Below are 12,588 nucleotides of genomic sequence, written 5' to 3'. Positions count from 1 at the left end.
TTGGACATATATTTATATATACAGTCATATTGATGATATTATTATAGTAGGATTCTTTGAGGTGTAGATATTTTGAAAGTACAAATATTTTTAGTGATATGTCAGTGTATAGATTCATATAAAGGTTCAATTTAACATACATTGGTATTATATGTATCAAAATTAATTTTTTATAAGAATATATTTAATTAGGATTTTGATGTGTAATTAAAGAGTAATATACAGTAGCTAGGCCTGGTTGTCACCCCAGAAAGATACAATCATAGGAAATAGGATTAGGGTACAACAGTTACAGTTAATAGTTAATTATAACCCGTAGATCAGAACCTTATTTGGTATATAATTGTTAAAACTAGAAGTAGTCTTTTTAGTATGAGATATTTCATCTATCCGTACTTTTAATTGTAGGGTTCCCACGTGAGATGATCTATTTAGATTTACATCTCATCCATGGCAAGTCATATATAAGAGATTAATTAAATTAACCACATTATGGGCATCATCAATAGAAATTAAAGACAAGGACAAATGACCTATAGAGTGGGAAAAAGAGCAAGTATTTTAATTTCTTGAACTTCACACCATTTATAAATGCCAATTGCTCTTTAATTTGCATTCTCTATTTGTCCTAAAGTTTAATGAGTTTTCGCTATATGATATTTTATGTACAGTTTTTTTTTTCACAATTCGGTTTGAATATAGGATTTTATTCGTATTATTATTATTTAACTTTGTCAATATTATACCTATCCTAATAGCGATTTATATGAGAACTTTTAAAAATATTGAAAGTAAAAAGAAAATAAAATTGTTCTTTTTTAAAATAGTTCTTATAAAAACCAAAATTAATTAAGCCGTTTTTTTTAAAAAAAAAGGATTTTAAAATTGTTTGACTATTTTTTAAAAAAAATTTCTTAAAATTAAATATGATATATATAATTGGATTTTGCTTACTTGTTGTGATTATTAAAGTCTGAAGCAGGGTTTGGACATACATTATTAAAACATATTATGATACTAAACAAGGGTAACGGAAGAAAATAAATACGTTTTACTATTGCAATTGATTAAAGATCAATCTACATTGTTACTCTTTTTGTTTGAAATTGCACATAGTTTAGATCCTAAAATGAATAAACTTATAAAAATTATCAAATAATGGAGTATACACATAATTTGATAATTTATACTGCAAATAAGTCTCATCAAATGAATTCAAAAATGATTATCCCATTACTTTATTTATATATTCTCTCAGTGTATAACCACTATATAAAAAACACAAGTTATTGTCCCATTGTCACTTATTTCAACCGGTATCATATAATTATCCACTATTCTACTATCCGTACCCTTTTATATATTTTAGGAAACATTTTAAGTGCACTGAAAATATTGGTGTTTCAATTATTTTAACTGTTGATCTAAATTACAAAAAATATATAAAATATATATTAATTAAAATCAACTATTAAAATAATTAGTGCACCAGTACTCTCCGATGCACTTAAAATATTTCCTATATTTTAATCCTTTCATGAGGAATTGGTAGAGAAAATGAAAGAACAATGAGTAAAATATTCCTCCCTCTGACTCTAATAGTAAATGATAATAGTAAAGATGATACACATGAAATAAGAGCAATGAGCAAATGATATGTATTATATTTTTATTATTTCAGTTTCTATTTCAGAGTGTGTGTGGCACGCGCCCGTTTTAATAATATACATACTTTTTGGGAGGCTAGATATTTATAATATACAAAGCCTATGTTCTTATTCTTTAATTTGCTTATTATATGTTTCATTTTGGCCCTCAATTTTAAAATTAGTAAAATCATCTTTAAAAGGATTATTATACATTAATACAAATAAAAAAAATCATATTAGTTAAGGATTGTGATACATATAAATAAGATATGCAGATTCTTTTGAAGTAAGTAGTATAAATATCAAATATCTAAAAAGAATAATGCACTTGTAAGGACGTAATTTGAGGATTGAATAAAATTAAAAGATAGTCACGGATACTAATATTTTTCGTGGGAAAATTTCATTGCTTATTCATTATGATCTAAGTTGTCATTATATTGATTGTGAAATGTAATTGTTTCCATAGTTGGACTAATTTACAAATAATAAGCTAAAAATTCATAGAAAAATACTAATCAAGCCCTGTCGTTATAATTGGGTTAAAGCCATAAGACAAAAGCCATTTTTTTCGGAGTTTAAAAGGCAAATAAATCCACTACCACATGCCATCAATAAATAGATACTCAAAGTGGGTAGGAATATGTACATGAGTGGGCCCAAGCCAACCACTTAGTATTGTGGATTCATGCCTTAATTTCAACAATTAGGAAAACAAGTAATTTTTCATTTTTCAAATATTCATTTATGTAGTTAATTAGTTATGCATCATTAGAAGGCCAAAAAATAGTTACACCTAAGTGTCTATCTTTGGTGCATGAATTTTGTTCTTGAAGCTTAAACTAGCTAGAAATGTCATTTTCCTTACCCATAACCATAAGTTTTTGGGACTTGACTTGCACATTTTCTCTTAGTATATTTCCTTAGTTTATGGAAAATTTCCCTATTTGATTCTATAAAAGAACATTGAAGAAAATAAAGGAAATACTCTTCTTAATGGATAAATCATCAATGATCACAATAGCCTAAGGAATTGTGCATTAATGATGAACTCATCTACATGTTTGAGTTTGGTGTGTTTCTTATATCTTACCTAATTATATATGCTATATAGATTATAGTTATAACTCTCGTATTCCTAATTTCTAAGATATATCACTTTCAAAGTCCACAAACTAATATACCATGTCCATTGTGATTTCCCTCAATTCTCAAAAGAACTATTGCTTTTTCCTAAGTACACTTGTCATAACATTGATATGAAGAGAAGGTAATGGCGTGTACCCATTTCATGATAAGTTGCTTAATTTAACTAGGAAAAAAAAATAAAAAGTGAAAAAGTGGGTAATTGATGATCTAGGGAAGCACCTAAAAAATTGGAAAAGAATAAAATAAAAAAATAAATAGATACAAAATATAAGTTGATAGGGACAAATAAAAGAAACAAAATAAATGGAATGAAAGAAAGGTTAGATGCATCTTCTTTCTTATTATTGTAAACGGGTGGCCTCAAACATCTCCATCATAGTTTTACATGAGACAGAATAGTATGGATATATTATCGTCAAAAGCAATTTTTTCTCCAACAAATCATCTTATTTGCACATGATATTGTCGGAATTTGATGTCAATAGTTGATTTATTTTATGCTTGGTGAATGCCAAGTACTAACAACATCCTTAGCCTCTTGCATCTTTGAAAATTATTCATAATAAGGACTAAACGAATTGAATATTTCTCAATGTTTATTATATTGTCCAAAGAAATTGCTAAGAAGCTTCAACACAATTTTTTTTTCTCTTCTTATCTCCAAGGCTCCTACAACCCTGTGCATTATGAGATAAGATATCTTATTCTTATTCATTTAATATTGACCAAATACATTAATCATTCCCCTATAGATGTTAAATCAGAAAACAAGCTTCAATTCAATTTATGATAAAAAAAAATGATTTTGAATTCAATTCTGGTATAATTTGTATCATAATATATTTAAATAAAACACTAAAATATTAAACTGAATTCTGTTACATGATTTGAAACAACTATAAAAATAAATTGACATCTTTAAATTTGTTTTTCGTAATTTAATATAGCCACTTTGCATGACACCGGTTCTAATATATTTCAAAAAAAAAAGATCCCTGCTATTTTTTTTAATAAATAAATAACTAAAGAATTTCAATTCCATGGTTATTCAAAATCAATGAAACGTTAGATGGAGTTAATTATGAAGACACAAGGGGCAAGGGCCCAAATCAGCAGTTGGAGTGTCAACACAATAATGACATTGATTGATATGTATGGATTATATTTGAATGCAACCATGCATGCATCGCTGTACTAACACACAAACTGGTCAAACCATCATTCAAACCTGTTATAATACATCTCTGCTGCTAATATTTCAACATTATTTTGACCCATACTTAAAGGATAGATGCTATGATACAAAGGCTTCAATACATGGAATCAAGGCATCACACAGATTCGTCTACCATAAAATGTACTTATATAATATATATGCATGTTTGTAAGTTGTAACCGTATGCCGTTGTTGTCCTTCGATTTTCCATAATTTATTTTTTGTTTAAATATTGAACTTATGGATAAGTTTGGTGGTACTAAAATATCTGAAGAAAAGGATCTAGAAACCGGTAAGCAATTTATTACCATAACTATACTTGATTGGAGCTGGTACAGGTTTATGACAAGGGAAGAATATTACAATATTGTCAAATAACTTAAAAAGTGAGAATAACTAGTATGGTGTTGAATAAACTAAGAATAAGATTCGCCTTTAACTATTACCAAATTGTTACTAGCTGCTATTTCAACCACTTTATTCGATCAAGGATGCCTTTTGAGGAATCCAACTATTGAGTCCAATACAAGCAAGTCCAATTCAACCAAATTTGTCTATTAAACTTTCCCATGAGCAATTTGCATAAGCAAGCAACTGGGCGCTGGATAGACGTCTTTATTTTTCCAAGACAACTAAGTACCAGTCAAATCCCTAAAGCAGCTCAAGTCTCAGGTTCAGCTCCAACTTAAGTTGAGCCTAGTGTTAAGTAGACAATTTTTATCTTTCCCTTGCGGTACTAGTTCACTATTCACTCGGTCTCTCGCTAATATTTAACCTTGAACGGAATTCATCACTCAATTAGAGCGACATTCCCATACAACCAGACAAGGACTAACCTCTTAGGTATACTCGCAGCACAATGGAATCCAGGAATTGAAGATTGCGGATAGAAATAGAAATGAACATAACTACAATGGCTCGAATTGGAAGCAATTCCCAAGAGCTCGGCAATTTCACCTTGGAAGCATAACTGCAATCAATAATGCAAAGCTGACCCTAAACAGGTAGCTCTAGAAAGGGCCAAAAACTTATCAAGCTAAACACATTCATAATTTGATTATAAGAAACGGAGGGTAACATGAAAGCAATGTCTTATATATTACCATCAAATAAACTTAAGTCTCATATCATCACATCACACACCATTAAGCATTTAAGCAAATCCCAATCGAAAATATTCGGTACCCCGTACCCTGAAAACAAACTAGCCAGAAAGTAGAAGGCTCGTCATATCATACATCACACACCATGAAGTAAGATATTGCTCGCAAGTCTTGAAGGCCCCTAATTAACATCATTAGACATCACCACACCTAAGTTCCCAAACAATCATTATATATGAGCGACATAATCATAGATTTCAGAGCACAAGCTCAAGGATCATTCATAAACCACGTTAAGAGAAAATTCTGGATCCATCCACCTACAAAACAATATAAATTAGGAATCAGTAAATGTTAGTTCTGCAGCTAATTTTGTCTAAATGTTCGCAAACAATAAAACATAAAACAAACTAGGAATGAATTACTCCACAGAAGATCAGTCAATTATCAACAATTAAACAGCAGGTCACTACAGTAATCATCATCACATCACTAATGGTAGAAATCAAAGAAATAACACACTAAACAACAAATTATAATACAAAAACTACACTGGGTTGTCAAACACAGACAAATTCATTTACATATTAGACAATAAAAATTTATACAAGTCAAATCATAATGTTGCCTGTATAGAATTAAATGTACCTCATGGTAAGAAGTGGGCATGCTTTCTTACACAATCACTGCTTTGCTCAGAGACCATAGTCGGATATGATGAAGCCTGAATTCAAAAAGGCGGCAAAACAAGTAACAATCTAAGCTAGAAAGCTAATAGCAAGACTTGAGACAACGCTAGAAATCCAATCTTCAATTGAAGGCTTTTACTGACAAATAATACATTTGGATTGGAAATTGTGAAAGCAGAAGAGTTGCAAAGTAATTTTAAGAGACTACTGATATTATAATTTGTATCCTATCGCAAACATTGGGAATAATAAGGACTGAAATCAACTGGAACAACTACAGAAATATTTGGATCAGCCAATTCCGTTTCTCAGCTGTTCAAAATATGGAAGCAAAATGCAATCGGAGGTGAAGAAACTAAAAATAAATTAATATCTGCAGAAGTTTAATTTAGTACCAACCGGCATGGAGCCAAGGTTATTTCTTTTGGAAGCACAAGTTTGAGATTGCATTGTTGCGCACATGTAGAGAGCAGATGAGCTGGAATAGGAAAACAAGAAATGTTAGATATGTAATCAGATAATGAATAAATGAGCACCAAGAGAGGATTTTGGGTAGAATTCCACCTAAGGAGGCAAGTAAGTTTGCTGGCATGGAGGAGCAGGAGATCAAATAGACGAGTAACCAGGATCAGTACATTGGACTCTTGAGGCATGGCATCTGAAAAAAGAAATATGGGTAGGGAAAAGATTCAGCAAGTTGCTTAAAAGATTAAAACCACAAAATATGAATCACAAGTATAAACCACAACAGATAGATATAATGTAGCAAAACAACACAGGACAATCACGCTTACCATGCAATACCACAGGTGGAGGATGAAGAGTAGGTGCAGCAGGAGCGCACGCTACCCCCTCAATTACTGGTGCAGGTATTTTCACCTCCTTTTCCTGCACCAGCAAGAGGAAGTTGTTCATTGATTGCTATTCAGATTCATAGACAGCATCATCTTCAGAGAAATCATCAAATGTCCTCATGTCCAGCTGGTAGCGCAAGATACCACCAATCCCACCAAAACCTCTACAAAATTGTGACCCTTCTTGCGACTTATTTGTGACAAACTCAAGAGTGCAACCAAACCGCCTGTATTCATTTGCAAACCACTCCAAAAGAGAGATTTTTTCCTGCACCTCATAATCAGCATTGGATACAGGATCCCGGAAGTTGCTCTGATTGGCCTCTTGTTCCTTGTTGAAGTGTTGAATGACAACCTCACCAGTAGCACTGTTTTTCAAGACAAACCTACTCATATCCAAATTTTCCCACACAATGAGTGTCTCAACAGCTCCCATCTCCAAAGCTTTCAAAGTATCCTCAACCCCAAAAACATATTTCCCAGTATCCTGGCTAATTTCCTCAAAATATTTTCCAATCAAGCGTTTCTCCTGGATAAATTTCACATTGGACAGAATCTCAGATGAAAGTTCAATAGCCTGATTAAACCCATTTTCACCACCATAGGAAACATCTACAACATTGAGAATTTTTGCTTGGAGTCGAGGATCAAACATATCAGACTGACTAAGCTCAGTTTTGAAATCAGCTGAACCAGCAAGTATTAATCCAGAAACATTTGGCTGGCTGGTAGCTGGATTGATATAAAACTGAGTTGCAAGCTCTGCAGTCTTCCTGACATAGTTATGACGTTTCTCCATGCGAAGACGGGCAAATCGAAGAGCTGATTGCCCTCCTCTTCCGTGCTTCTTTGGGAGATCGACACTGAATTTATGAAGCACTTCCCTTGTGTTACCACTCAAGGTCCCAAACAGGGTACCATTGCCATCCATGACAATGAACCCAAACTTGTCATCTGACTCCAAAAGCTCATTTAGAGCCTCAGTATGAAACTTGTTGTCACACAGATAGAGGGAAGCATTGATAGGTCTGAAAGGCTCAAAATCAATAGTAACCTTCTTTTCCTTCCCATCTTCAGTAACAATCGTGCCAGTATACAGCACAAGCCCGTTTGGAGGAACCTTGTTATAGAGCTTGAGCCTCTGCTGGGCAGAGGTGATGGCCCCAAGCACAGACTGCCGGTTCACCCTGCTCTTGATGTTGGAAGCAGTACCAAACTCATCACCAAGCATCTTGGTAACTCGAGATATTTGATCTCGTGGGGGCATGATAAGGGAAATCATACTTGTCCCATTTCCTCTAGCAGCCTCGAGAGCTTTGATCAATTTCTTGATCTTCCAAATCTCAATGTTCTTGTCAGTCTCGTGTGCATCGGCCATCTCAGAGCAATTGTTGGCCAATAACCTTCAGTAATAAATAGGAACAATCGAGAAAAAATCACTTACATAATCAACAAACTGACACATGGTCAAAACACTCAGGAATCAAGCACATACAAAAAATCACTTACATGAACACAATTGCTAGCCACATAAATAAATGTGAAAGACAAATCATGATAGAAAATCAGACCACCACACTAATAACAGCTGCTGTTCAAGAATTCGCAAAATATAGGAAATAACCACAGAAGATCAACTAAGAGAACAACAAAACAAAGATATTTTGGAAACAAATAATTAGAAAAAAGACACAGAACTCCTCTTGTTCCGTTTAATTGGAAATTAGAATACACTATAAACAAAGTATTCGTATTAAGATCTGATAATGTTCATCTACACTTTCTCGGATAAAATTTTATTAGAAAAAACAAAAAAGTTCCTTTTTGCTATCCACAAAACCTCGCATAAATCATTAAACTAATATAAACACAGCGTCCAAGGAGCATAATATTCAACACTATAAATCATAATTACTATTTTTAATTACAAAATCAATCCTTTTTACTCAGTCCTGACGTTTATCCCACTCATGGCAAGTTGCAAATAAAAAATTAAAACCAAATAAATACGCCGCCAAAAAGACCATAATATTAAATAGAACAAACCCACAACTATTAACAGCAAAATCCACGGACATGACATAATCTGCAGCAGAACATGCCAATTTAATATATACTAATCCATATTCATATATAATATAATAACACCGTCACAAACCCCAACACATAAAAACATGCATGCAAAATAAAACAAGCAATCAAAACATCGAAAAACATAATCAGATGAATCAAACATACGATCAGCTACTAGAACAGGAAAATTAGATGCAGAGATAAAGAAGTACCGTTTTAGCGACGAAACGGAACGGAGGCCGAGAGAATGAGAAAGAAGGGGAAAGAGAAAACGAGAGATTCTTTTGTGCCCTAGCTGATTAACAGAACTGAACCTGATAAGCAAAAAGGGGGGTTTGGGCTTTTATAATGGTTATGGGAACGACGTCGTTCGCGTTGAGCTAGGCGTGGCAGTTCCTTACTAGTTACGCAGAGTTGGCCGTGAAATCAAGTAATTTACTGTTTTGTCCCCCCTCTTTCTGGAAATTTCTAGCTGTGAGGTGATTAACGTGGCATCCAAATATGTAATTTTAAATGAGATCTTTTCGCATTCGGTAACTGAATCAAATCAAGAATAAGAATAAGAATTGATTTCAAAACTGATAATATTAGAGTTTAATACGAATGGCAATAATAAGACTTTGAAAGTATTGTTTAAAATATATTAAAAATATAGATTAGCTATTCAAATTTAAAAAAGAATAAATTTTGAATCAAATATAAACTCATTTAATTTAAATCACGCTAATTTGAATTGAATTAGTTTAAAAAATAAATTCTAATCAATATAGATACAATTTTTTAATAACATGGGACTATCTTAAAAAAATAAAAATCAAACTAATAATATTTAAATTATAATAAATTATACCAATTTTATTATCTAAATTGATCCAAACCAATATGTATTTATAGCCAATCATCCATACTACTAAGATTTGGTTTAGTAAAACTTTTACTTTTTGAGAGTAACTTATGTTTAAAAGAAATTTTTTAAAAGTTACAGCACTTGTATATGATAAAATCAAATTAAAAATGACTCTTAATAAGCACAAGCACCATAATTGTATTCAGTAAAACCGCTTTTAAAACTTAAACAAACTATTATAAACATATTTATAACGAAAGATAATTTATTTTTTCAAATTCTTTAAAATTTTATATAATAGTTTAAAATACAATAATTTTAAAATAAAAAATTTATAATAAACATAAATATAATAAATAAACTCTTTTTTTTAATTTAAAATTTTATATAAATATTATAAAAATTTATTTTATCCTAAATATTATCATTAAAAATACTAAATTACTTAACTCAAATTTTAGGGACTAATAGTTTAAATATTTACTTGATTGTACTAATATAAATAGAGTTATCATTAGTCAATAATAAAATTTGTATTAAATCCAATGTTAGTACTGTTACGTCCATTACCCACCTATATATATTGGTTTACTTTTACAGATCACAAAAAATGGGACACATATCTCAAATAAACTACTCTTATGTTTATATATTTATGGAAAAGTATGAGGAGACAATAGAGGTATTATACAATGCATACAATGGGATTAATTTAAAATTTAAAATTTAAAATATTTGATAGGCAATTAATTAATTTTAAATTATAGGCAACTAATTAATTTTGAATAGTTTTCAATTTGAAATTTAAATCAAATATTAGGATTATCGTCGGTTTTGGAAACAAATAAACTACCTCCCTCACTCACTTCTTTCTTTCAATATGGTTTGTCAGCGTTCTATGCTTTTTTCATGGAGTCTCACCAGTACACTAACGCCACAGTTACCAGCCGCCATTGGAAATCACGTCGACACTGTTACGACTGGCGCCGTTGCCGCATAGGCTACCGCTAAGGAAGGACGCACATATTGTGTGGGTCGAACTAACGGCACCGCAGCAACCCGGACGTCTAGCGCCTCCGTCGTAGTCGGTGTGGCCTTCTTCCCGACACCGTCTTCACCTCCTCCGATGCGCCTTCGCTTTCTCCCATTCTTTTAAATCTCTTCTCACCGATGATACCACCATGCTCTTCTTCTTCGGATCCAAGCATGGTTAGCTTTTTTCATGATTTGAGCCCTATATTTCACAACAGTGCCATTTTTGTCATGACTAGTCTTTTAAAATTATGTTTCACCACAATAATAGTTTCTTCTGTTTATTCATCTTCTTCTATTTTAATGGTCAATTTAGGATGGTCATTTTAGTAGGTATGCGGATGGTTATTTTATTTTTATGTATATGATTATTTTGATTAGATTGAGTTTAGTTATATATAATTAAAATATGTTAGATGTTCAATTCATTAGATATGCGGATGATTATTTTTATCCTTAAGTGGATGGTTATTTTTATTCAGGGTGAGTGGCGTATGTCAAGCCAAATAACGATGGTGAAATGGAATGATTATTGATGAAGGTAGGGTTGCCGCCGGTTAAAAAAGAAGAGAGTATTGGAGAATTTCAGATGGTTATTTTTTTGAAATAACTAATAGGATTTTTTTAAAAATTTGAAATTTAAAATTGGAGAATTTAAAATTTAAAATTCTATGTGAAATAATTGAATAAGAGTTTTTAAATTTATTATTTCATGGGTAATTTTTATTTTTAACTCATATTGGGCTAACTAAGCAGCCCATTGTACACATTGTACAAATATCCCATTGGCTCCCTAGCGAGACTCTATATTTATATTTACATATGTATATACATGTTATGATTGATTTTCATAAACCAAGTCAACCTCTTCACATTTCAAAGAACAGATAAAAAACAAACAAACATATATAATAGATCTACTGAAAAAATACAAAAATAACGCACAAAAAAATAATATAAATAGATAGAAGTTCATACTTAATATGTGATAGAGATGTATTTATGTTGAAATTTGTGAAGATTAGGTCGAAAAATATATGAAGACTGTGTTAGAATTTATGAAGGTTATGATGAAAAATTAGAAATATACGAGGATTTCAATGGCAATATAATAGCGAAAAATATATGCGGAAAAATAAATAAAATTTGATAAGCACAAGCCAGCTCTGAAAAGCTCCCGTTGAGGTGCTTTCAAAAGCACCCCTAACTTTTAAAAGCCGCAAACACAAGCATTTAGACTTTTTAATTTACCAAACACAAAATGAGGTGCTTGTGCTTTTTAAAAGCACAAGCACTTCTTGAAAAAACTTTACCAAACCCAGCCTAAATTGTGTGAAGTCTCACGAATTATTCTTCATATCCTGACCCAAAACATGAAAGTCAGACCAAATAAAAATGAAAGGCCCACTCAATAGGGTGGTTTCTACCTCATACCCGACCTCTTTAAAGAGGTCGAACACAATGAAAGGGACTAGCTTATACTTATCCAAATAAATAATTGCTTCCCTAAATCTTTTCAATTATCTATATTTTCACTAAAAAATAGATTCCAACAAATTCTTCAGATAAAGAGAATGGTTATCCACCAACAAAGGTGAAACTACTTCAACAAAGGTGGTCAAACAACTCTACTATAAATACACTGACCCCTTCAGGTATAAACATGTTCTAATCCACTAAAAACCTGCTTAAAACCCTTGCTAACTTAAGTATCGGAGTCTCTTGCAGGTACCACATCCCACCTTCTCACGAGGAACACAGACGGCGGCACTTTGGCACCAAACAAGTCGAACGCTGCCTCATAAGAATTCTGGACGTCACGTTCAGGCCCAAACCAATGTTTCAGATAACCCTTGAAACATTGGCGCCGTTGCCAGAGATCTGGAATTCAACCATTGACAATAGTAGACCATCACTACGAAGACGGCCATACGACATCTGAATCAGAACTAGAGCCTCATCATGATGATCATACA

General features: G+C 32.1%; 1 protein-coding gene across 3 annotated transcripts; it reads right to left on the bottom strand.

The window, feature by feature from the left end:
* Window positions 1-5,088: 5,088 nt before the first annotated feature.
* On the bottom strand, window positions 5,089-9,066 carry LOC107490771 (eukaryotic peptide chain release factor subunit 1-3). 3 transcript variants are annotated; one of them, XM_016111573.3, is made up of 6 exons: window positions 8,946-9,066; window positions 6,601-8,063; window positions 6,371-6,464; window positions 6,206-6,284; window positions 5,766-5,841; window positions 5,089-5,437 (listed from the first exon to the last, which is right to left on the bottom strand). In XM_016111573.3, the coding sequence occupies exon 2, from the start codon at window positions 8,036-8,038 to the stop codon at window positions 6,728-6,730; it is 1,311 nt and encodes a 436-aa protein (XP_015967059.1). In that variant the 5' UTR covers window positions 8,039-8,063; window positions 8,946-9,066; the 3' UTR covers window positions 5,089-5,437; window positions 5,766-5,841; window positions 6,206-6,284; window positions 6,371-6,464; window positions 6,601-6,727. The 3 variants fall into 3 exon arrangements, with proteins under 3 accessions (XP_015967059.1, XP_015967058.1, XP_015967056.1); XM_016111572.3 differs by lacking the exon at window positions 8,946-9,066 and adding an exon at window positions 8,170-8,344 and having other exon boundaries at window positions 6,202-6,284; XM_016111570.3 differs by lacking the exon at window positions 8,946-9,066 and adding an exon at window positions 8,170-8,344.
* Window positions 9,067-12,588: the final 3,522 nt, after the last annotated feature.

This window comes from Arachis duranensis, chromosome 5 (genome assembly GCF_000817695.3).
Source record: "Arachis duranensis cultivar V14167 chromosome 5, aradu.V14167.gnm2.J7QH, whole genome shotgun sequence".
NCBI classification, from domain to species: Eukaryota; Viridiplantae; Streptophyta; class Magnoliopsida; order Fabales; family Fabaceae; genus Arachis; species Arachis duranensis.
Note: the sequence above shows the minus strand (reverse complement) of the source record. Positions and strands in the feature narration are given on the sequence as shown.